The sequence below is a fragment of the Pristiophorus japonicus genome, chromosome 21 (assembly GCF_044704955.1).
Source record: "Pristiophorus japonicus isolate sPriJap1 chromosome 21, sPriJap1.hap1, whole genome shotgun sequence".
Classification (NCBI taxonomy): Eukaryota; Metazoa; Chordata; class Chondrichthyes; family Pristiophoridae; genus Pristiophorus; species Pristiophorus japonicus.
The window spans coordinates 68952380-68978787 of NC_091997.1; the positions used below are offsets into that span (position 1 = coordinate 68952380).

At 43.3% G+C, this 26408-nt stretch overlaps 1 protein-coding gene across 2 annotated transcripts in view; it reads left to right on the forward strand.

Annotated features, from left to right (window-relative positions):
• The window catches only part of scaper (S-phase cyclin A-associated protein in the ER), a 393511-nt gene that overhangs the window by 145565 nt on the left and 221538 nt on the right, over window positions 1-26408 (forward strand). For both annotated transcript variants that reach the window (XM_070865008.1, XM_070865007.1), the window contains one exon: window positions 16645-16781. In XM_070865008.1, the coding sequence (XP_070721109.1) occupies window positions 16645-16781 (137 nt within the window). The remainder of the gene's footprint in view (window positions 1-16644; window positions 16782-26408) is intronic.

Here is a 26408-nt window from a genome sequence, read left to right on the forward strand (position 1 = left end):
GCGGTTTGCGCCACGAATCCTTGTGCATCACTGATTTTTACCGCTCCGCAAATTAAAGCTTGAATTTACGGCCTCATAGCAATAGCATTGCGATAGCGGTACTTTTGCCGCAAAAAATACAATTATCGCCAAGAACCAAATTTCTAGCTTGAATGAAAAAGTGCTCCCGATTTCGTTCCTGAATGGTCTAGCTCTAATTTAAGATTATGCCCATTGATCCCGAGTCCCCCACCAGAGGAAATAGTTTCTCCGTATCTACCCTATGCCATCCTTTAAACATTTTACACATCTTTACCAGAATACCCTTCAATCTCCTATACTAATAGGAATACATGCCAAGTTTATCCAACAATGCAAATGTTGACCTATTACCACATTATCTCTGTTGCTGTGTACTAATGAATACATTATCTGTAATGCTAGCACTGTTTTCCTTTGGGTGAGTGCCACTGTCTTTTCGAAGTTAGTTCAAGGGTTTCCCAGGTGTATGGCAGTATTTTCAGGGGTTCCTTTACACAGAAAGCTTTGATTGATATAGCCATGTTTCTAACTTGTCTCCTTCCAGTGTCCAGAAATTGTCTAGTTCTCCCCTCAGCTAGGGTGAGTTGCTCTTTGGTCCTAGCTCATCTTCAGTTGACTTAATAAATGCCTAGTGGTTTTGCTCTGATCTGCCTAAGAGAATAGTTGCAGTGATTTCAACACTTCTCCCGCCCTTTTGGGCCATCTTATAAATGATCAGTAAACCATTGACCAACAATCCCCCCCCCCCCCCCCCAGGCTACTTCCTCAAGCTGACCCAGACAGTTCACAACCTCAGCATCCTATTTGATGCTGAGCTGAGCTTCTGATTCCATATCCGCTCTACCATAAAGACCTCCTACTTCCACCTCCATAACATCACCTGTCTCTGCCCCTGCCTCCGCCCATCTGCTGTCGAATCCCTCATCCAAGCTTTTGATGCTTGCAGACTTAACTATTACAATAGTCTCCAGGACGACCGCCCCTCTTCCACCCTCTTGAGCTCATGCAAAACTCTACTGTCTGTATTCTAACCTGCAAAAAGTCCCGCTCCCCCATCGCCTGTGTTTGGTGATCTACATCGACTCCCGGTCCACCAATGTCTGAATTTTAAAATTTTCATCCTCATGTTTAAATCACTACAGGGCCTCGCCCCATCTTATCTCCTGTAACCTCCTCCAGCCCGACACCCGTCTAAACTCAGTGCATCTCCCACTCCCGAATTCCCTCCCTAAACCCTTCTGTCTCTCCACCTCTCTATCCTCCTTTAAGATTCTCTTTGAAACCTAGCTCTTTGACCAAGCTTTTAGTCATGTGTCCTAATACCTCCTCCTTTATCTTAGTGTGAATTGTTGTCTTTTTGCATTCTAGTGAAGCAGCTTCTGATATTTTCCGACATTAAAGGTGTAATATAAATGCAAGTTGTTGTACTGACCCGTCACAAATCAAAGGCAGCTGCTGTACCAAATAGTTTTCAGTTGAAGTGTAGTATTCTTAACAAGTTTTGCAAACAAAATGTATTTGCATGGAAGGATGTCCAGTCTCTTCTTTTCAATATGAAAGATGTGGAGCTCCTCTGAAATGGATCCTCTATTTCAACCCGCATACTGGCTGTAGCAGTAACCAAATTCAAAGTGTCTGCCAGTTTCTTATGTGCAGATATCAAGAATATATAATTATATATATATATATATAATAGAGAGAGAGATAGTATTACTTATAATTAGAACTTTGATTGAAGCTCCTTATTCGTCACAATTCATTCATCTAATTTACGTGAAATAGGAATATACATTCTCTTTGGAAGGGGCTGTCAATGAAGGCAAGCTCCAATGCTCTGCACCATAGATTAGCATGACATTGATGGACATGCAATCTCCTACAATTTAAGTTCCTAATAGCCTTCCCATTAGGTGGGGAAGGTAAAATGGAAAAAAGAAAAAGACTTGGATTTATATAGCGCCTTTCACGATCACCGGCCATCGCGGGATAGCTCAGATGAATACGTGGCTTGAGGAGTGGTGCAGAAGGGAGGGATTCAAATTCCTGGGACATTGGAACCGGTTCTGGGGGAGGCGGGACCAGTACAAACCGGACAGTCTGCACCTTGGCAGGACCGGAACCAATGTCCCAGGGGGAGTGTTTGCTAGTGCTGTTGGGGAGGAGTTAAACTAACATGGCAGGGGGGGATGGGAACCTATGCAGGGAGACAGAGGGAAATATAATGGAGGCAGAAGCAAAAGATAGAAAGGAGAAGAGTAAAAGTGGTGGGCAGAGAAACTCAAGGCAAAAAACAAAAAGGTCCACATTACAGCAAAATTCTAAAGGGGCAAAGTGTGTTAAAAAGACAAGCCTGAAGGCTCTGTGCCTCAATGCGAGGAGTATTCGGAATAAGGTGGACGAATTAACTGCGCAGATAGCAGTTAACGGATATGATGTAATTGGCATCACGGAGACATGGCTCCAGGGTGACCAAGGCTGGGAACTCAACATCCAGGGGTATTCAACATTTAGGAAGGATAGGCAGAGAGGAAAAGGAGGCGGGGTGGCGTTGCTGGTTAAAGAGGAAATTAATGCAATAGTAAGGAGGGCATTAGCCTGGATGATGTGGAATCGGTATGGGTGGAGCTGCGGAATACCGAAGGGCAGAAAACGCTAGTGGGAGTTGTGTACAGACCACCAAACAGTAGTAGTGAGGTTGGGGACAGCATCAAACAAGAAATAAGGGATGTGTGCAATAAAGGTACAGCAGTTATCATGAGCAACTTTAATCTATATATTGATTGGGCTAACCAAACTGGTAGCAATGCGGTGGAGGAGGATTTCCTGGAGTGTATTAGGGATGGTTTTCTAGACCAATATGTCGAGGAACCACCTAGAGAGCTGGCCATCCTAGACTGGGTGATGTGTAATGAGAATGGACTAATTAGCAATCTTGTTGTGCGAGGCCCCTTGGGGAAGAGTGACCATAACATGGTAGAATTCTTTATTAAGATGGAGAGTGACACAGTTAATTCGGAAACTAGGGTCCTGAACTTAAAGAAAGATAACTTCGACGGTATGAGGCGTGAATTGGCTAGAATAGACTGGCAAAGGATACTTAAAGGGTTGACGGTGGATAAGCAATGGCAAACATTTAAAGATCACATGGATGAACTTCAGCAATTGTACATCCCTGTCTGGAGTCAAAATAAAACGGGGAAGGTGGCTCAACCGTGGCTAACAAGGGAAATTAAGGATAGTGTTAAAGCCAAGGAAGAGGCATATAAATTGGCTAGAAAAAGCAACAAACCTGAGGATTGGGAGAAATTTAGAATTCAACAGAGGAGGGCTAAGGGTTTAATTAAGAGGGGGAAAATAGAGTCCGAGAGGATGCTTGCAGGGAAATAAAAACTGACTGCAAAAGCTTCTATAAATATGTGAAGAGAAAAAGATTAGTGAAGACAAACGTAGGTCCCTTGCAGTCAGACTCAGATGAATTTATAATGGGGAACAAAGAAATGGCAGACCAATTGAACACATACTTCGGTTCTGTCTTCACGAAGGAAGACACAAATAACCTTCTGGATGTACTAGGGGACAGTGGGTCTAGTGATAAGGAGGAACTGAAAGATATCCTTATTAGGCGGGCAATTGTGTTAGGGAAATTGATGGCCGATAAATCCTGATAGTCTGCATCCCGGAGTACTTAAGGAAGTGGCCCTAGAGATAGTTGGATGCATTGGTGATCATTTTCTAGCAGTCTATTGACTTGATCAGTTCCTATGGACTGGAGGGTAGCTAATGTAACACCACTTTTTAAAAAAGGAGGGAGAGAGAAAACGTGTAATTATAGACCGGTTAGCCTGACATCGGTGGTGGGGAAAATGTTGGAATCAATCATTAAGGATGAAATAGCAGCGCATTTGGAAAGCAGTGACAGGATGGGTCCAAGTCAGCATGGATTTGTGAAAGGGAAATCATGCTTGACAGATCTTCTAGAATTTTTTGAGGATGTAACTAGCAGAGTGGACAAGGGAGAACCAGTGGATGTGGTGTATTTGGACTTTAAAAAGGCTTTTGACAGGGTCCCGCACAAGAGATTGGTGTGCAAAATCAAAGCACATGGTATTGGGGGTAATGTACTGACGTGGACAGAGAACTGGTTGGCAGACAGAGAGCACAGAGTCGGGATAAACGGATCCTTTTCAGAATGGCAGGCAGTGACTAGTGGAGTGTCGCAGGGCTCAGTGCTGGGACCCCAGCTCTTTACAATCTACATTAACAATTTAGATGAAGGAATTGAGTGTAATATCTCCAAGTTTGCAGCTGACACTAAACTGGGTGGCGGTGTGAGCTGTGAGGTGGACGCTAAGAGGCTGCAGGGTGACTTGGACAGGTTAGGTGAGTGGGCAAATGCATGGAAGATGCAGTATAATGCGGATAAATGTGAGGTTATCCATTTTGGGGGCAAAAACAGGAAGGAAGAATATTATCTGAATGGCGGAAGATTAGGAAAAGGGGAGGTGCAACGAGACCTGGGTGTCATGGTTCATCAGTCATTGAAAGTTGGCATGCAGGTATAGCAGGCGGTGAAGAAGGCAAATGGTATGATGCCTTCATAGCTAGGGGATTTGAGTATAGGAGCAGGGAGGTCTTACTGCAATTGTACAGGGCCTTGGTGAGGCCTCATCTGGAATATTGTGTTCAATTTTGGTCTCCTAATCTGAGGAAGGGCGTTCTTGCTATTGGGGGAGTGCAGTGAAGGTTCACCAGACTGATTCCAGGGATGGCTGGACTGACATATGAGGAGAGACTGGATCAACTGGGTCTTTATTCACTGGAATTTAGAAGGATGAGAGGGGATCTCATAGAAACATATAAGATTCAGACGGGACTGGACAGTTTAGATGCGGGAAGTATGTTCCCGATGTTGGGGAAGTCCAGAACCAGGGGACATGGTCTGAGGATAAGGGGTAGGCCATTTAGGACCGAGATGAGGAGAAACTTCTTCACTCAGAGAGTTGTTAACCTGTGGAATTCCCTGCCGCAGAGAGTTGTTGATGCCAGTTCATTGGCTATATTCAAGAGGGAGTTAGATATGGCCCTTACGGCTAAAGAGATTAAGGAGTATGGAGAGAAAGCAGGAAAGGGGTACCGAGGGTATGATGAGCCATGATCTTATTGAATGGCGTTGCGGCTCGAAGGGCCGAATGGCCTACTCCTGCACCTATTTTCTATGTTTCTATGCTTTACGGCCAATGAAGTGCTTTTTGAAGTGCAGTCACTGTTGTAATGAAAGAAAAGTGGCAGGCTATTTGCGCACAAGCAAGCTCCCATAAACAGTAATGTGATAATGACCAGATAATCTGTTTTATTGTTATGTTGATTGAGGGATAAATATTGGCCCCAGGACACTGGGGATAACTCACCTGCTCTTCTTCAAAATAGTGCCATGGGATCTTTTACATCCACTTGAGAGAGCAGACTGGGCCTCGGTTCAGTGTCTCATCCGAAAGAAGGCACCTCCGACAGTGCAGTGCTCCTCCAGCACTGCACTGGAGTATCAGCCTAGATTTGTTTGTGCTCAAGTCCCTGGAGTGGGACTTGAACCCACAGCATTCTGACTCGGAGGCGAGAGTGCTACCCGCTGACCCACGGCTGACACTAAGGTGACTGAAGAAAGCCAGAAAAATTTGGAGGCTAGGCAACATGCTTTGTGTCCAGTTCCATGGCGACCTTGGGATGAGAATTTTAAAATTGAGGCGTTGGTGGTCCGAGAGTCAATGTAGGTCAGCAAGTACAGGGGTGAAGTGTGAATGGGGCGTGACATTGATTCGGGTACGAGCAGCAGAGTTTTAAATGATCCCAAGTTTCGGGAGGGTGGAAGATGGGAGGCCGGCCACGAGCACAATGGAATAGTTGAATCTGAAGGTAACAAAAGCATCGATGAGGGTTTCAGCAGCAGATAAACTGAGTAAGTTTTCATTTTTGGTGTTACACCTATGTTGAGTGATATTAGGCTGTAGCAAGTGATAGCAAATTAACACTTTTTAATTTCTGTTTTCTGCAAGTCATTTCAAAGGCATTTTAAAATGTCAAAAGCCAGTTGGTTTATTAACTTGCTGTTGAGTGAGGGAGTTTAATGGAAGTATTTCTCATTAGTTTAAAAAGTCAAAGCTGCAAGTTTAGACCTAATGGTGTTTAATCTGTCTAATGTGATAATCCGGTACTTTGATCTCAACCTTTGAGATATGACACTCGTGTCTGAAATGAGGTGTCATTACTTCATTGTTCTCCTAATGAATTCTTAGGGATGAATTCTGATATTTGTCCAAGCCTCACAATCTGAAAGGTGAGAACTCTGAGAAGTGCCTGCAACCGTGTGGCGCTAGTTTGGTGGTGCAGAAGAGATGGTTTGTATTTTTTCTTCCCTCGCTTTTTCTCTTCTTTATTGACAGCTCCCAGCTGTACAGCAACTGTTGAGCGGCAAATAAATGCACTTGTTGAACTTCTGATGGTGTATGAGTCATGGATTAAAGGGCAGATTATAATCAGAAAATGCATATCAGAACAAGCACCAGAGACACTGGCTTCTGCCCTTATTCATCGTCACTTCCATCCTCCTGGTTTGATGGACGGCTTGCAAATGTCATACAGTGGCAGTGGGACAGCTGGCTGACTTGTCATTTTATATCCGAAGGTCTGTTACTGACGGGTGTCGGTTTCAGAGACTGGGATTAGGTTTGTTTTGTTCGGTTATCACTTTAGACAGGAGTGTCAATGAGTGAATAGATCATATCAATGATAGCTTCTTGAATCTGTTTCACAGCTGCAGGTGGATAGGGTGGTTGTGTTTCATCTCCCCAGTTTGATGCTGTGGCAGGCAGATTTCACATGTTTGTTTCTTTTGTGGTGCTTATTTGGATGGAAGACCAGAATTGGGTTTATCTATGTTACGTGGACCAATTTTTGTAAGCGTTACTGCTTCTGGGTTTAATAATATACAAGCTGCTAAATACAGTGAATTCAGCTGTGTTTCAATTATTGTAAACAGAAATAAATGTGACCCGAGAAGGAGCAATTTAAAAAAAAAAAATCAATTGACTTTAGCTTTTCTTTTTATATGAATATTTCTTCCTCGGGATCTGATGAAACACGGTTTTGGCACCCCGTTCTTTTTTTCTAGGGATCTGATGGAGCAAGGGTCTGGCACCCTGCACTTTCTTTTTTGGGATATGGGAGCAGGGATCTATCACGCTGTTCTTTTTTTCTCTGGGTTTGAATGCAGTCCCGATAGTTGGGTTGAGAGTCTCCTCTCGCTGCTGATTCATAATATCCTATGTGAAATAAGTTTGGTCAGTCCAATTTCACTTTCACTGTACAAAACTGAGCATAATCCATTATTAAATTGCCAGTCTCTGTCAGGAGAGCCACAGGAATGGCTGGTGTGAAAATGTATACATTTACACTGTTGCAGTAAGAGGTGCTGTTCTGAAATGAGGGTGAAAGCTTATTTTCCCTTGGTTACATTAGGGAAGACGGTATAAGAATTAAACAATGCTATTCCCCTTAAGATCAATGCTCCATTTTCCTAAGACTCAGAACAGCATGTGCGAGTGTGTTGCAGAGAAAACAATTGCACTCTGAGCCCTACAGCCTTCAATCTATAGACAGAAGTTACTGTTGGCGACATTAACGAATGAATATTAAACCTCTTTGTATGACGTGCCTCCGGTCCACAATTTGAATGGTACTTTTGAAAAAAACAACCAAGTGCCTCTGTTAAACTACTAGACAGGAATGTCATGAGCATGCTATACATTTGTCTGCTGTTATTTCTGGGCTGGTATAATTAGTAGCCTGATTGGGTAGTTCCAGGATACAAGTTGAGCACTGCCATATCACCTGGGATCCTAGCCTGTATCACCTGGTTTCTCGGCGGTTTTGGGCGATAACTGGGTCGGCGAGAAATTGCCCAGCTGAGTTCCACAAGCGATTTCGAAGTACCACTGAGGAGCGGACTGTCGGCGTGCACCATCCACAGATCACCCTGGCGCGATATTTGGCTCAGCGGTGACCTGTAGGTAAGTATTTTTTTTTAAAAAGGCACGAGAATCAGCAGAGTTGGGCAGTAGGTGAGTAGCTCTGCAAGAAAAAGGTAAGTAATTGGTTTTTTACTAATTATTTTAAAATTCTGTTGTGATTTAAGTTAAAAGGGTTCTGAGAATGTTTTAATGATTTTTTATGTTCCGTTTTTTGAAAAAATATTTTTCGTGTTTTTTTTCCTCCTAGACCCAACCCGCAGCCTCGAGGTAAATTTTTTGTAAATTTATTAATTATTGCTCATTTTCTTTAAGAACCACCCAGTCAACCCAAAATTCACCTTTTTTGCTGAGAATTGGGAAGCAACGTCCATTTTTTTCGTTGGGTGGATTTAAAAATTTTGAGCGGGGAAGTTTTCGCCGGCGATAATCTTGGGAATCTTAGCGGTCTTTTGGGCGGCTAATGGGCGCTGGAGGATTGTTAGGAAATTCTAGCCTCTGTCTTATCAGTCTAATCTGGACAGTATCATGTGGTACTTCAAACACATTCTGGTCTGTGTTCTATAACACTTGCATGATGGAGTTTTATCAGGATGGTCCTGTTATGGTTCTATCGAGTATTTTTACCATTGACTATTGTTGCAATCAAATTACCTGCTTTGAACTGTCGCAGTCTTGTGATATTATTGTACCGTAAGTCACGTGTGTGTGCAATACCAGACCCAGCACCAGAAGAACCTGTGTCTTGTACACACAAGTGACTTTATTTTTAAAAACTTGTTTTGTACGAATTGAAAAGTTGGTTCTAAATCTATGCAAACAGTTGAATGCTGAAGGTTTAGTATATCTCTACCCTAGCCAAGGCTGTGTTGTGATACGATGTTATGCAGATCTCGCACACTAATGTAATTCTTCAGTTTATGGATTATGAATACATTCAGAATTTTACTCTCCACAATATTGAGGATATTAGGCAACAACAACAACTTGTATTTATATAATGTTTAACATAGTAAAACGTCCCAAGGCGCTTCACAGGAGTGTTATAAGACAAAAACAATAAATTTGACACGTGACATTAGAGTACAGGATTTGTTTCATAAGTTTGAAAGACTCAGAATTTCCGAGTTGAGCATGTGCCAGTGAACTGTGATGCCTTTCTCACAGTTTAACAAAAATATTTATTAAAATTTAAACGAGTTCCTCAACGGCTTTGTAGATGAATGCAGTGTCTGATCTGGAACCGAGCCATAGACCACCAGGAAGATTTTGGGTTTGATTCCTAAGCCATCCTCTGGAGCAGTGGCATGGCTGTGCAGTTGGGTTTCAGTGCCCCTGGGCGAAGGAGGAGAAAATCAGCTAGGGTTTCTCATCCACGATCACAATCCGTTGCTTCTGTGGGCGTCAGATGAGAATGGGATCATGCTCGACTATGCTACACCCATGGAAGAATAGACTGGTGACACTCACTGTCTAGACTCTCAGCCATTTGAGTAAGTACTGGAAGGAAGCTGGTGGCTATGTTCAATCATGAATTAGAAGAGAAGAAAGCTGGAGATAAAAATAAATGTTTTAAAAATTAGCAATTTAAAAGAAAGTACAATTTGTTGCCTTTCATTTTCTTCCCCTCCCATTATCACCAGAGGTGTGGTGATTAGCTTTCAGGATTTCTTATTATTGTTATTTCTACGGTCTTATAAATCACACAATTATGGTTGGATGTTTTGTAACATGAGTTCGTTGTGCGGTGCGTTCAGTGCTTACAGCGTTGCGTATTATTTTTCTGCAGGTTTATTTTCATAGTGCTGAGGACTGACAGTAAGACAGACGTATAATAAAATAATGTATCAGTGCATATTTTTTTACTTTGACTGCTTTTCTCCATCAAATCTGCATTAAATCATTCTGCAGTAGGCTTTCTTCACAATCCATTTTACATTTTGTCGTATCCTATCAAACAAAACTCGTAAATGCAATAAGTCAAGCCCTGCTAGTTGAACAAAAAATATTGCCTCTCCATTTAATGCCTGCCAATTTATTTGGCAAAATTCAGAGTTCTAATTATTTTGAGTCTGTAAAAAATTGTGACCTTTTGTGTGAGGGTGAGAGAAACTATTAAACACTGTGAATTTATGCAATGCAATTTTGTTACTTTGCGGAGTATTCTTGCAAAATCAGCACAGTCGCGACAATTGTAACGCCAGCACATATAGCTTCCAGTGAAATGACAAATGTTTGTACTCTGGCTTATGTTCACATTGCAACATTTTCACAACCGATGGTGAGATACCATGCACTCCTATAAGGTGCGTAAGTGCATTAGTCTGCAACTCGATATACATAAGGAATGTGTAATAATTAATGGTTAGAATAGCATGAGAATAGTGTGATCTTAATACAAAAGCAAAATACTGTGGTTGCTGGAGTCTGAAATAAAAACAGAAAATGCTGACAATCTCAGTGGGTCAGGCGGCATCTGTGGAGAGAAACAGAGTTAACGTTTCAGGTCTGTGACCCTTCGTCAGAACTGGAAAAGTTCGAGATGTAACAGATTCTTAAGGAAGCTGAGGTTTTGTGCGCCGCCATCTTAATTCTTCGAACAGCAGACGCACGTGCGGTCATCTTTGTAAAGGAACAAAGAGTGGGCGGGGCTTCAGGGTCCCCGTGACCACGAGAGAAAATCATTGACTCACTGATTTTATTCTCGCTCTGCACACACGGGCTTTCTTACCATCTCTCCTGAAGGCGTTGGTGCGATCTTCTCTTCTGCTCATCTGACTCCCCTACTCCCACTGCGAAGCTCCACGTCTCCGCTGCATCACTGTAGAGACGTGGTGAACAGAGCCCCAACGATTTCCACAGGGATAAAAGGAAATCGGACATTAGTGGGTCAGTGTTGTAGTGGCTAGTTTAGAGAGCCAGTGATAGGCGTCCAGTAGTAGGTCGATGCGGGAGCCCAACAAGATTAGACAATGGGGGGAAGTAAATTGAAAGAAAGAACAGTGCCATGGTATTAAAGAGTTCTTTGTTTCATTGAAATGATCAACCATTTCGGATGGTTCAGGAGCGGAGATAATATTTACGCAGGTTAGGCTCGTGGAGGATAGTTCTGTAAACAGCTGAGTTGGAAATATCCCAGGAAGCATATTTATAATCAGGAGAGTATTGTACAAATGTAAACAGATTGTCTGCTAATGGTTAGGAAGTAATCTGAAAACTTTAAAAAGTTGTACATTTTAAAATGAAGAAGCGCTTGACTTACTGTCACCCCTTATCAAGTAGTGTCTAAAAGTGCCTCACACAGTGAATTACTTTGGGAGTGCATTGACTTGTTTCATAAGCAAATATATCAGTCATTCTGCACTAGCATTATCCTACAAACACCAATGAGATGAAATGACTACTTCATCTTTTTTTTTGGTGGTATTGTTTGAAGAAAGAATGTCGGCCAGCATATCAGGAGAACTTTGTGCTCTTCATTTGTCCTTACTATTCAAGGATCCTTACCATTGAAACGGGCAAATAGAACCTCCATATAATGTCTCACCCAAACGTTTGTACTTCCAACAATCTAGTTCTTCACTGGAGTATACACGTAGAACTGATTTGTGAAAAACCTATACTGACCAGAAATCTTGAAAATTAAATGTTCTCCCCACCTACCTGTCCACAAAATGCAAATCTCAATGAGAAAGCAGAGATGCTACCTAACAAATGGGACAAATTCCTAGTTTAACAAGGAGTAGAGGGGTATTCTTGGTGTTGGTGTTCATGAATTTGTACATGAATCATTGAAAGTTAGCATGCAGGTACAGCAAGCAATTAAGAAAGCAAATGGTATGTTGGCTTTTATTACAAGAAGATTTGAGTATAAGAGTAAAGACATCTTACTGCAATTATATAGGGTCCTGATGAAACCACACCTGGAGTATTGTGCACAGTTTTGGTCTCCTTACCTAGGGAAAGATATACTTGCCATAGAGGGAATGTAGCGAAGGTTCACCAGACTGATTCCTGGGATGGGTGGATTGTCCAATGGGAGAGATTGAGTAGACTAGGCTGATATTTTCTAGAGTTTAGAAGAATGAGAGGGGATCTCATTGACACATACAAAATTCTTACAGGGCTTGACAGGGTAGATGGAGGGAGGATGTTTCCCCTGGGCTGGAGAGTCTAGAACCAGGGGTCACAGTCTCAGGATAAGGGATTTAGGACTGAGATGAGGAGAAATTTCATCACTCAGAGGGTGGTGAATCTTTGGGATTCTGTGCCCCAGAGGGCTGTGGAGGCTCAGTCGTTGAGCAGATGCAGGACAGAGATCGATAGATTTTTGAATATTAAGGGAATCGAGGGATATGAGGATAGTGCAGGAAAGTGGAGTTGAGGTAGAAGATCAGCCATGATCTTATTGAATGGCCCACTCTTACTCCTAATTCTTACGTTCTTATTTAATCACTTCCCTTGAGAGAATAGAGTCTTGGGGAGGTGAAATGAGCTAGCAAAACAACTTTGAACCACTGGGTAGACATTGTTGCACAAGCCAATCTGATTCTTCCTGACTAATACCAAATAAATAGCCTCAATTCGTAAACACACATTGATCTCAAGACATGCACAGCCTAGCTAAGTAACTCGATGTGCCCTCCTGCAAGCACTAAGCAATCAAAATATAAAAATGGGTTAACAAAATAGGCATTGGAAATTGATCTGGCTAATTAACATTTTGTTAAATTTTAATAGTTGAAATGGGTATGTTAAGCGGTAGCTCAGTAGATTTGTGTACCAGTATGGATAATGTACAGTAAGTCTGTGTACCAGTATTGATAGTGTACAGTAAGTTTGTGTACCAGTATGGATAATGTAGAGTTCTAAAGTATGTATATACATCAGTGGTCACCATACATTGAGTTGTGGGTCTTGACTAGTTTCCAAGGAAGTGCTAAGTGAAAATGTCAAGAAGGTCATGCTGATCAATGTTCCAGTCATCATGGACCACTCTAATGCTCATCTTAGCTGATTGCAACAACAGCAACTTGCATTTATATTGTGCCTTTAAGATGGTAAAACGTCCCAAGGTCCTTCACGGGAGCGAGTATCAGAGAATGATGGGGGAGGGGAAATTGCAGAGCAGTGATGGCTGAAGAAGTCTAGAAGCAGGTTGCCTAATTATTCATCTTTCCTGGGATTGGCCCGATGTGACAGAGGCACCCGAAGACAGATAAAGAGAAGAAAGAAAAATCTAAGAATGTGGGGTAATGGAGAATGGGACTTGTCAACTTGTCCCGACTCTTGAAATTGCTCCGGTGCATATTGCTCCACTGTGTTGAGTCCAGTAAGCGCATTGTGATCTCGATGACACTTTTGTGATCCTCTTCAGGTGTGCAGTGTTTTTTTTAAACTCTGAAATTAATGATGATTTTATTCTGTTTTTTTTAACTGACATCTACTCTCAATGTGAACTCTTATGATCAGTTTGTAACATGTCATTGATGCATGATGGTGTCCACTCGAGGATTAATGATTGTGTCATAATCAGTGCAAGATTATCAAGAAATAATCAACAATTACTTACAGGGCAACTGGTATTGCAGAAGTCACACTTACTGTTTTCTACCTACTGTCATTCTGGTGATCTTTAAAGCAGTATTCACCAGTAGCAAACATTGTATTGTTTCTAATGGAACTTTTGATATTGACCTCTGATCTCCTTACTCCTAACATAATATTACACCATACTTTCAGTTCTCTGGCTGCAGTGACAATTGATCTGTCCCTAATCGCATTTCTAACAACTCCTGAAATTTAGCGGAGTGGTTTACTTGCTTATCCATTTGCACGGAAGCTGGTGAGTGTTCTGATGTGCACAAATGACCCATAAACAGAACTTAGAGCCAATATGCCAAAGGACTTCAATGGCAGAGGATTAGATTTACTTTGGATTCCTAACCCCAGGCATAAATGAAGTCCCCCCCCCCCCCCCACCCCCCCATAACTAATACACTGCTTATACTGAGCCTAGTTCTTAATTGATGCTTCTTAGAAATTTACAGCACGGAAGGAGGCAATTCTGACCGATTGTGTCCGTGCCGTCCGACAAAGAGCTATCCAGCCTAATCCCACTTTCCAGCTCTCGGTCCGTAGCCCTGTAGGTTACGGCACTTCAAGTGCACATCCAAGTACTTTTTAAATGTGATGAGGGTTTCTGCCTCTACCACCCTTTCAGGCCGTGAGTTCCAGACCTCCACCACCCTCTGGAAAGATGCTGCTTTCAGTGAGCTAAATCACTGGCTGCTCTGCAGGTGCATGGTGATTTTATGACACAGCGCTGTGTTACTTTGGCTAACTTCATATATTTCTGATCAGTTATTTGAAAATCAACATTACTCATTTAAAACAATTAACCCTGATGTTTAAAAAAAAGTCAGAACATTTTGGCTTATTGCAGTCACTGACTGCTCCACTGCCTCTTTTGCACTCTCCTGCAGTTTTCTCAGCACTGACATTTTAGAAATTCTTAGCGACACTATCAGAGTATTTAATTTATACATTTTATTTTAAACTGAATTGTTGTGCTTTTCTAGATGAGCGATATCAGTGCTGAAAATTAGTGCTGGTATCATGTACTAGTCAGACAAAGCACAGATAGATTGAAAGCAAAGTTCTATCTACCCAATAAGGCATCTTAACCCCAGTTTAGAAAGACATCTGCTGCTGAACCAATGTCAATTCTTCTATTTAAAATATTAGCCAATCTTATGGCCTCTTTGGGTAAGATTGCAAAGTTAGCACTTTTTTGTGCCATAGACTGAAACTGCCCGAACTCATTTCACAAAGGATCCTTATAGCCCCCAGGGAGACAGAATTTTTTTATTCCTTCATCTGAGCTAAATTCAAACTCATGTCGTAGAGATGAAAGGACAGTGTTCTAATTAACACACTTCACCCCCACTTTTCATGCACCAGAGTATTTTAAAGAGCTCATTGCTGCTTTATAGGGGATAGCATGACACACAGAGATAAATGTTAGACTAGAGTTGAGAGAAGATAGCTTATTTCACTAAACCTTAAAGATAGTAGACAAAAACTAAAAATAAAAAGATTCACGTCAACACAAAAAGGGGCTGGATATCAAACAATGGGATATTTTAAGCAACCTGCCATCATAAAGTGTCAGCCTTGGTTCGATGGTAGCACTCTCGCTTCTAAGTTAGGAGGTTGTGAGTTCCATGTCCCACTCCAGGACCTGAGCACATAATGCTAGGCTGGAATTTCAGCGCAGTACTGAGGGCTTGTTGCGCTGTCGGAGGTGCCGTCTTTCGGAGGTGCCTTCTTTCGGATGAGGCCCCTTCTGCCCTCGCAGGTGGATCCCCTTGGCGCTTTCAAATAATAACAGGTGAGTTCTCTGTGTCCCTACCAGTATTTATCGCTCAACCAACATTACTTAAGCAACCGATTTTCAATTGAAGATCCATAGCAACAGAGAGCACGAGATAGAACAAAGAGTGCCAACAATATTTGTAGCAAATCAAGCAAGGACAATATTCTCCTCTATCACTGGGGTCGTTAATAAGAGTCTCCAGTACATTACATTGACAGCTAGGAGGTCATTGTACAACTAGATTTGAAACACAAAATATATGAAGAAAATTCTGCCGTCCAAATTGGACCTGGCATTCTATGAATATGTTTGTATAATTGGCCATAATGTCAACCCATTCAACTTTCTTAATAAATTAAACATTTTATTTAAAAAAATACATATGCAAACTTGTTGTTTCTGATGTACCAAACACAAGAGAGGATTTGTGGAGAATCAAATACACATGGCATTCAGGCTCTATAAAACGTCCATTGATAAAATCATTATGTGATGTGACTCTGGATCATAAGACCAGGATAGTTTCAGCTTTGGATGAGGCCCTGTCTGCTCTCTCAGGTGGAAGTAAAAGATCCCGTTTCAAAGAGCAGGGGAGTTATCCCACGGTGTCCTGGGCCAATATTTATCCCTCAATCAACATCACTAAAACAGATTATCTGGTCGTTATCACATTGCTTTGTGTGGGAGCTTGCTGTGTGCAAATTGGCTGCCGCGATTCCCACATTACATCAGTGATTAGGCTTATCATACATGTGGGAGTTTCAGATGGGAAGTTTTACCAACAACATATTAAAGGTTTAAAAGACACCGATTTTTACTGTGATGCAGCTCCACGGATATCTTAACCAAGTGACCATTCTTCATGTGTGAGCTCGGAGAGTAACATCCATGTGCTCTACAGCTAGGATCATCACAGCACAGTCTAATCTTGTCCATGCCCAACTTTCTCCAGCAGGGCTGATTAGTTTGTGATTACAAATGGGAGCCTTGACTGATTTCATTCAGCATGCACTGGGAATTGAACCTGGGACCTCTCTTTATCTGAAGGCCCAGTGCTACACAATGCCTTCACTCATTAAGCTATCAGCAGAGCTTCTAAAGGTCTTTGTAAAAGACTAGGGCATGAATGACTGGTCCAGAGCTATACACGATGGAACTTTTTGAGTTCCACTGAAAGGGAAAGTTTGTCTCAGTAATTGGTCGTTTATACTTTTTATTCATCAGGAACATCTGTCCTGCAAGAAATACATTATGGACATTGTGACCGAGACCTGCGTGCATCCAGAGATGTTGAAGGATGTGGAGGAGAAGCAAAAAGTCAGGAAGAAGGCGAAGAAACTTCGAGCGCGCATGAACTCCAGGTAACATTAGACATGGTCTCAATATGACTCCTTTATCCTTAAAAAAACCCAACTTATTAAGCTCTGGATTTTTTTTTAAAGCATGAAGTTATTTGTTTCATGGGTTATCTTAAAAAATACATTGATGAGCCTAATTTATAGCCACTTTCTGTGATTGGAAAAGAAAACTGAAAATCGATCTGGAGCCCTTGCTTTCACCTGTTAAGAGCTTTTCTCATAATTGGCTGCCAGCGCCTGGCCAAAACTACAGCTCCTTCCAGCGTGCATTCGTATGTTTAAGTATGTGTAAACCATGCCTATTTTTCTTTCCAGCTATTGATTTTTAAATGAAGTATCAAAGAAAATCAATAGTAATCAACAAATAGAAGGCAATATGCAGGAGTGTCAGATCCCAGGTCTGGGGTTTAATTAATTTTGTTGCCTGTCACAACAACGGGGAAAAAGTTGGAAATGCCCTGCGATGTAAAGTGAGTTGTCAGACCTGTAGTTTGTCATGAGGCTGGAAAGTGACATCTGTGGTTCAGAGTGGTGCGCAGTGCGTTGTTTTATCATTAGCTGTCACTATCCCCCTTCCCTTGTAGATAGGGTGTCACTTGTTGTAGTTATTTTGGTTTGAGACATTACAGCAGCAAATGACTTTGTATTATGTTACCCGTGGAGTGACAGAAGCGGATCCTCGACATGAAGTGGTAAATGAATTTCAGAGTGAATGGCGACACATGCCCCACACTTAGAGCCTGTCAGTTGCTTTTTGTGTCGACTCGTTCAGAAACATACATCACTGCCTCTTATGTTTAAGCATTGACAAATGAAACTTGGCGTTCTGAGCCCCACTGTTGTTCGGTGTGCGCACTTATGATATTATGTTTTATCCAGTGTACAGTGCCTCACTTGTTTTTGCATCCTGCTTTAGATTTGCTTTCTTGCCCCTGTCAAGTGTTTCTTTGCACCATTCTGACTGAGACAATAGGGCTGGCAGGTAACCTGCTCCCAGGCACAGGTATCTGCCTCCTTCACCATTGATCCAGTTGGTAGGAGGTGAAGGGGATAGTCTTGAGTTCTTTGATTTTTTTTTTACTCTTTTCTCACCTTCTCGGTCTTTTTAACAGCACAGGAGACCTTGAAAAATTCTGTTTGGGTGTGAAATCGAGCTAGTTGATTTTCTTTGCAGCACTGTGCAAAAGTTGTTCCATGCAAAATAATTAATCAGCAATAAAAGTTATTAAAACAACAACTAAAGAAGTTAAACAGTTGAAAGTCTAATCTGGCCATTAAGTACATTTAATGCACTGTAAAATCTGGTGTATAAGTTGCTGCACTGAAAAGGTCGTTCTCTTATTTTGCAAATGGCATTATCGTAAAATCCCAGTGGGTTACCCTTGAGCAGAAAAGCTTTAACTTGCACATTGGATTTTATGATAGTTTATGCACTTCAAAGTGAATGCTTGAGACAGTCTGATAACGATAACTCGGATTGATGAGCTGAAAGCCTCATCAGGAATTAGCCCTAAGTTGGCAATCTCACTCAGAGGTCAGAGGATGGCTGGCATTGGTTTCCTGAGATTGGGGCTCTCCCGCACCTTGTTGAGGTAGAGTGGTGAGCGCTTTAGAAACATAGTAACATAGAAAATAGGTGCAGGAGCAGGCCATTCGGACCTTCGAGCCTGCACCACCATTTGATATGATCATGGCTGATCATGCAACTTCAGTACCCCACTCCTGCCTTCTCTCCATACCCCCTGATCCCTTTAGCCCACATCTAACTCCCTTTTGAGTATATCTAACGAACTAGAAAATTCCATAGGTTCACAATTCCCTGGGTGAAAATGTTTCTCCTCATCTCGGTCATATATGGCTTACCCCTTATCCTTAAACTGTGACCCCTGGTTCTGGACTTCCACAACATCAGGAACATTCTTCCTGCATCTAATCTGTCCAGTCCCGTCAGAATTTTATATGCTTCTATGAGATCCCCACTCATTCTTCTAAATTCCAGTGAATATAAGCCTAGTCGATCCAGTCTTTCTTTATATGTCAGCCCTGTCATCCCGGGAATCAGTCTGGTGAACCTTCGCTGCACTCCCTCAATATGTCCTTCCTCAGATTAGGAGACCAAAACTGCACACAATACTCAAGGTGTGGTCTTACCAAGGCCATATACAACTGAAGTAAGACCTCCCTGCTCCTATACTCTCATCCTCTCGCTATGAAGGCCAACATGCCATTTGCCGCCTTTACTGCCTGCTGTACCTGCATGCCTACTTTCAGTGTCTGAGGTACCATGACACCCAGGTCTTGTTCATCTCCCCTTTTACTAATCTGTCACCATTCAGATAATATTCTGCCTTCCTGTTTTTGCCACCAGTGGATAACCTCACATTAATCCACATTATACTGCATCTGCCATGCATTTGCCCACTCACCTAACCTGTCCAAGTCATCCTGCAGCCTCTTAGCATCCTCCTCACAGCTCACTCTGCCACCCAGCTTAGTGTCACCTGCAAACTTGGAGATATTACTTTCAATTCCTTCGTCTAAATTATTAATATATATTTAAATAGCTGGGGTCCCAGTACTGAATCTTGCGGTACCCCACTAGTCACTGCCTGCCAATCTGAAAAGGCCCTGTTTATTCCCGCTCTTGGCTTCCTGACTGCCAACCAGTTCTCTATCCATGTCAATACATTACCCCCAATACCATGTGCCTTAATTTTGCACACTAATCTCTTGTGTGGGACCTTGTCAAAAGCCTTTTGAAAGTCCAAATACACCACATCCACTAGTTCTCCCTTGTCCACTCTGCTAGTTACATCCTCAAAAAATTCTAGAAGATCTGTCAAGCATGATTTCCCTTTCACAAATCCATGCTGACTTGGACCGATCCTGTCACTGCTTTCCAAATGCGCTGCTGTTACATCTTTTATAATTGATTCCAGCATTTTCCCCATTACCGATATCAAGCCAACCGGTCTATAATTCCCTGTTTTCTCTCTCCCTCCTTTTTTAAAAAGTGGGGTTACATTAGCTACCCTCCAATCCATAGGAACTGATCCAGAGTCCATGGAATGTTGGAAAATGACCATCAATGCATCTACTATTTCTCGGACCACATCCTTAAATACTCTGGGGTTCAGACTATCAGGCCCTGGGGATTTATCGGCCTTCAATCCCATCAATTTCCCTAACACCATTTCCTGACTCATAAGGATTTCGCTCAGTTCCTCCTCCTCGCTAGACCCTCGGTCGCCTAGTATTTTTGGGAGGTTATTCATGCCTTCCTTAGGTGAAGACAGAACCAAAGTATTTGTTCAATTGGTCTGCCATTTCCTTGTTCCCCATTATGAATTTACTTTGCATCTAACTCTGCAGTCGCTGACCTGAGAATGCTTGAAGCTGACACTGGGAACCCAAATTGAAAAGTGTTCAATCGCTCAGCATCTTATTGAGGACATTTACAAAAAGAAAAGTTACATTCAGGTACATTATATCAGCTTGGCCTCAGTTGGTAGAACTGTTGTATCCGAATCAGAAGATTGTGGCTCTAGGACTTGAGCACATATTCAAGGCTAACACTTCAATGTAGTACTGAGTGAGTGCTGTCTTGTTGGAGATAACATCCTTTGAATTAAGCTGAGCCTGAATAGGTAAACATAAAATATCACTAGTTCAAGAAAAGCTGGCCAATGTTCCTACCTCAACCAAAGGCAGATTAACTAGTCATGCGTCTATTTTCTGTTTATGGATCTTGCTGTACGCAAAATGGCTGCTCGTTTGCGAACATAACCAATAGTGACTGCACGTCAAAAGTAATTCATTTGATGGAAAGACTTCGGGACATCCTGAGATGTGATAAGGTGCTATATAAAAGGTAGCAATTGATTGACATTATCCAAGTTCCAATTTATTCTCTCCCTGATTATCTGCCAGGTATTTTTCCAGGCAGCCTTAACCGAGGCATTGCCTTATTGCACAGCCCATTAACACCAATATCCTCCTATTTGACAGAAATGAACCTCACAGCTAAGAAATATTTCAGTGCTTTTTATTTCCTCACATTCATTGCTGTATGTGGCGTATTGCCCTACCAAATCCCAACATTTAAGGACTCCTGATTGTCCACCATTTTGCATTATCCACCTTGGGGCATTCTCTGTCATGATGGACAATGGAGATTCCACTGTGCGAATTTTAAGGGATTCTCTAGCAGTTATTTTAATTAAATCAGCAATACGCAACTATTGAAGGATTATTGGCCGGAAAGAAAAAAGTAAGAAGCAGGTGGGAGTTCCGCGGGGCTGAAACTCAACATTGAAATATTGCTTCTCAACTCCTCAACCTCAAAAACATGGCTCCTGCCAGGAGGCCAGACATCTACGTCAGTTCATTAAAACAGTTTTTCTCTTGTCGGTTCTGCCAATCACCTAGTGTAGTGATAGAGACACCAGTCAATGCAGCACTGACCCATCATCGTAGGTGATCCCTCGAACGAGGATGACTTGCTTCCACAAGAGTTCACAGATGTTTCAATGAAGGACCCGATATTCCAGTCCAGAACTCCAATTGAAGGGGTGAAAGATGCCTGTACGTGGATTTTTTTAACGTGTGGTGACCGTTGCACATCAGCCACCACACGGGTTCGTCAGAGCTAGGCCTTTATCCAGTAGCAAGGTTTGAACCAGGACGACTGGAGACCTGCTCTGCTGCACGGACCTAGTGCGCGCACACATCACAATGTGGGCTGGGCCCGTGCTGCCCCTGGGCCCTTCTAGGCTCCGTACCTTCATTTGCCGCACCTTCACCCACGATGTTCCAGGGCTCGGCTCTAGCTGTATTTATAGCCCCGACCTGCGGTGGCGCCTGCTGTGTGAGAACACCACCGCAGGTCGGGGCCACAAATAGAGCTGGTGCGCCGGGCCCCGGAACATCGTGAGCCGCCCCGACCTGTGATATCAGCTCTCCTGCTGTGCAACACAAGCCAAAAGGCCCCAGGTTTGAATTCCAGTCTGTGCTGTTAGCTGATCTCACCCAAGGGGCTACATATGGCTCAGGGTCTCCGAGCTGTGGAGGGAAGAATCAGCTGCTAATCACCATCCTGAAAATCCCCTGGGAGGACAGACGCACCAACATAAGTGTCCTCGTTCAGGCTAACATCCCCAGCATTAAAGCACTAACCACACTCGATCAGCTTCGCTGGGCAGGCCACTTAGTCCGCATGCCAGACGCGAGACTCCCTAAGCAATTGCTCTACGCGGAGCTCCTTCATGGCAAATGAGCCAAAGGTGAGCAGCGGAAACATTACAAGGACACCCTCAACGCCTCCCTGGTTAAGTGCGACATCACCACTAACACCTGGTAGACCCTAGGTGGAGAAAGTGCATCCGGGAGGGTGTTGAGCTCTTCGAATCTCAATGCCACGAGCGTGAAGAGGTCAGGCGCAGGCAGCGGAAGGAGCGTGCGTCAAATCAGTGCCACCCCCCCCTCTTCCCCCGACGAATATCTGTCCCACCTGTGACAGGGTCTGTGGCTCTTGTGTTGGACTGTTCAGCCACCAAAGAACTCACTTTAGGAGTGGAAGCAAGTCTTCCTCGATTCAGAGGAACTGCCAATGATGATGATGAATAAGCCACCATAGACTTGATGGGCTGAATGGCTTGTTTTGGTGACGCAATGTTCAATGAGTCATTCTGGAATTTTTGTGTGCGTGATATCAAGTGAAAACAGGATTGGGCTTGACTGTGATGCCTTCCACAGTCAAACAGTCGCTGACAGTTACTAACTAAGCTTGCACATGAAAAGTACCACCAACGCCCATGGAAATGCACATTTCTAGCAATCAGCATTCTCGAATGAAATTTGTAGAATATATTTTATATAAGAAGCACTTCAGTATATTTAGGGTCTTAGACCAAAGTATTCCTTTAATGAGCTTGTCCCCTCTCCAGATTCATCTTCCCCTTTTTACCAGTCATTCTCTTTTCAAATTATTCACCTATCAATGTCGATATCCCTTCCAGCTGTAGGGTTACATCAGCTATCTATACAGCTATCAGACTAATCTATTTATTCACTGCATCACAAAATAGAAAATGTTTTTTTTTATTTAAAAAAACAGAATCTTAAATTATTGTAAAAATGAGAAATACACACACAAAATGATTATACTATAAAATAATTCCACAAAATCTTGCTCTGAGGATAAAACATCTGTAGCCATTAAGATAAAGACTAATATTAAAATGAGTTCAGAGCGGCAGCCAGAGATCAGATGTGGCTCGTTGATGGCTTGCTTTATGTGCTTTTTGGTGTTTACATTAGTTTATGAAAAATGTAGGTCATTTTGACCCCTTGCTCCTGAAACCGGGAGACCATCGGAAGATTTAGAGGGTCATGCCTTGACCTTCAGTCCTGCAGGAACTATCTCATGGCCCAGAAAATGAAAAAAAGCACACCATAGATTTTTCTTATGAGATTAGGTTTGCCTTTAGAGCTGAACTTGGGTCCCTTCATTATCTGGCACCTTTTGTAAACAATTGAGTGAATGAAATGCATTCACTGTGAATAAATGTTTTGAATGTGTCAGCTGTTTGCAAGAAAAGCCTGCAAATTGTGCTGGTGACTGGTACAGACCGACTGTCTGAACAGGAACAGCATGCAAAATCACCGGATTAATTTTTTGAATTACCGGTACATGTTTTTTTCAAAAAAGAAATGCTCTCTTTTGGCCACATCAACCAAGAGTGAACGCGGGTAATCTGCTTGAGTGTTGCCGATGTGCTTATGTGGTGTGAGTGGCTTAAAGGGATTTTCCTCATTCTTTCTTCTAAACAGGAAGTTAGCGTATGCTCATTGTGTACCTCTGATGTTACAACCAACAGGATGTTGTCCTCATCCTCTGACACATTGTTCATTGTTCCCTCAGTAGCCATTCTACCCATCTTGTCACCTCTCACCGCACTCCCAGAAGTCTCCTAAAATGCCTTCTCGATGACTTTGCTTCCGTCTTCCCTTTAACTTCTTTGTCCCTCTTCTTTGCCCTTTCACCCTTTAAGGTGTTTGAAGCATCTTTCTTTCTGAGGAGCACAATATGAATCGTTTAGGGTTGCAAGCATAAACCTGCACTCTCTTGTTCCATGATGTGTATATATGACCGCACACTGCCCACAAAGTCTACCACTGTAGTGAAATTCACTGAAGGAAATATGGCTGCCGTGTAAGAGCCACGCATGCTCTTCTGAATTTCCACAGCGGCAGTATGTCAATTCGCTTGAGGGCATTGAGTGATGTTTGGTTGAATGTGGTGCAGGTTTTCTTTCTGTTGTGTATATATAACATAAGTATACTCCTTGTACACTCAATGTACAGTTACAGAAGACTACTGGATGTACCTTCACACTGTATACACTATGCATGTACCACCAGAGGGTGCAACTGGTGGAGACCTAGGGGTCACCTGTACACGACAGGTAACCAGGTATAAAAGAGAGCTCACCATGCTGTACTCTCACACAGGAGCTGTAATAAATGGACTAAGGTCATCATAGTTCAAGTACAATACCTTACCTCGTGGAGTCATTACTAGAGTGCTTACAGACACAATAGGGCGACGAGATTACGAATTTCCACGTGAAAATGGCTAACCTTGGCACGTTTCAACAATTCGTTGATGGGGAAGATTGGGAGGCCTTTGTGGAAAGGCTCGAACACTTTTTCATTGCAAATGACCTGGTGGGAAACAACCCAACCTCGCTGGCTAATAAGAGCAGAGCTATCCTGCTCAGCAGTTGTGGGCCCACCGTCTATGGCCTCGTCAGGGACTTGCTAGCCCCAGCGAAGACAATGACCAAAACATATGTGGAGCTCGTAACGATGATACAGGAACAACTCAAACCTAAAGAGAGCATCCTCACAGCCAGACACCTGTTCTACACCCACTGGTGGCCCGAAGACCAAGAAATCGCAAAATATGCTGCAGACCTCAGACGATTGGCTGCACCATGTGATTTTGGCGACCACCTCACCGAAGCGCTGGAGGCCATCTTCGTTATTGGAATCAGCCACAAGGGCCTTCTCCACAAGCTGCTCTCTGTGGACACCACGGTCACCCTGCAGAAGGCAATTAACGTGAGCCAGGCATTCATGATCTCGGCCTGCGATTCCAAGCAGATGACTCACCCCCAGGACGCTAACCCGGCAAGTACTGTGAACCAACTGGCGCCTCTTTAGAGGCAAGGCTGCTGCAAGCAGTCTCTCTCAGGGAAGAGAGAACAGAACCCCGAGTCCTGCAACCCTGAGTCCGCCACATGGGGCCAACCAGCCAACTCCGTGCTGGCGCTGTGGAGGAAATCACAGGGCCCACCAGTGCTGCTACCAAGACTTTACATGCAAAGGCTGTAACATGAAGGGCCACCTCCAGAGAATGTGCAAGAGAACTTGTACTCACCGAGTTGAAGAAGAGTTGGCCGATCATCCGGATTCCAGCGACAATGAAAAGAGAGTCCATGAGGCAGCTCAGCCCCACGTTGAGGTGTACGGAGTGTTTACCTGCACCACCAGGAGTTCCCTGTTGAAAATGGAAGTCAAAATCAACGGTGTTCCAGCCACGATGGAAGTGGACACAGTGGCGAGCCAGTCACTGATGAATCAGGCGGCTTTTGAGAAACTCTGGGACAATCCAGTCGAACGACCTAAAATGATTCTGAACCAAGTGAAACTGCTCACCTACACAAATGACACATCCCCGTCGTTGACAGCGTGGATGTCCAGGTGTCCCATGACGGCGTGATGCACAAGTTACCTTTGTGGATCATTGCTGTGATGGTCCAATGCTGCTAGGAAGAAGATGGATGAAAAAGATTCGTTGGAGCTGGGAAAACCTACAGCCTCCGGCAATCGACGTCCTCCGCGGCCCCGAAGTTGGATCCAGCACAGCACCTGAAAAACCAGCCGCTCAACTCGACTGCGTGGAGACGACCCAGACCGCTCAACCCAACGGCGAGATGATCCAGCCGAAACGACCCAACTTCACCTTCCAGGCTCCAGTGGCAGGACTCCGGAGGAAGAAAATCAACACAGAAGGCTACTTCCCTGCCTCCATGGCAGAACCTGGGGAGAAAAGGATCACCGCAGCCTACCTTGTGGAGAGAAAGAAGATGGCGGCCAGATCACGAGGGGCAGCATTGATGGAATAACACGTGATGCCGAGCAGCGAACCGGATTGGGGTAAAGATTGCAAGGCCCTCTTAAAGGAGACCGGCAACCCATCACAATTAAAGGGACAGTTCCACTCTTTATACAGCGATGCCGGTGATACATATGTAAGTGATGTAATTGACAAATTCAAGTATGTAAATGTAACTAACCATGTTAAGTCGGGCGATTGCGGTCGGAACCAATGTATTGTGAGAGTAAATGAAGTGATGATCTGCGATGCCGGGTTCTACAAGCATGCCGACAAAACCAAGGGCAACCTCCCGTTGGAAATACCCAGGTCCAGCGGGCTACCTGACCATGTAGCCTGCACCTCCGGGACCAATGTGATGCCCCAGAGGGAACATACCAGCTGCAGGGCCAGCGATCAGCAGACGACAAAGGCACCACTACAGGTACCCTGCCCCTGATCAGCTCTAC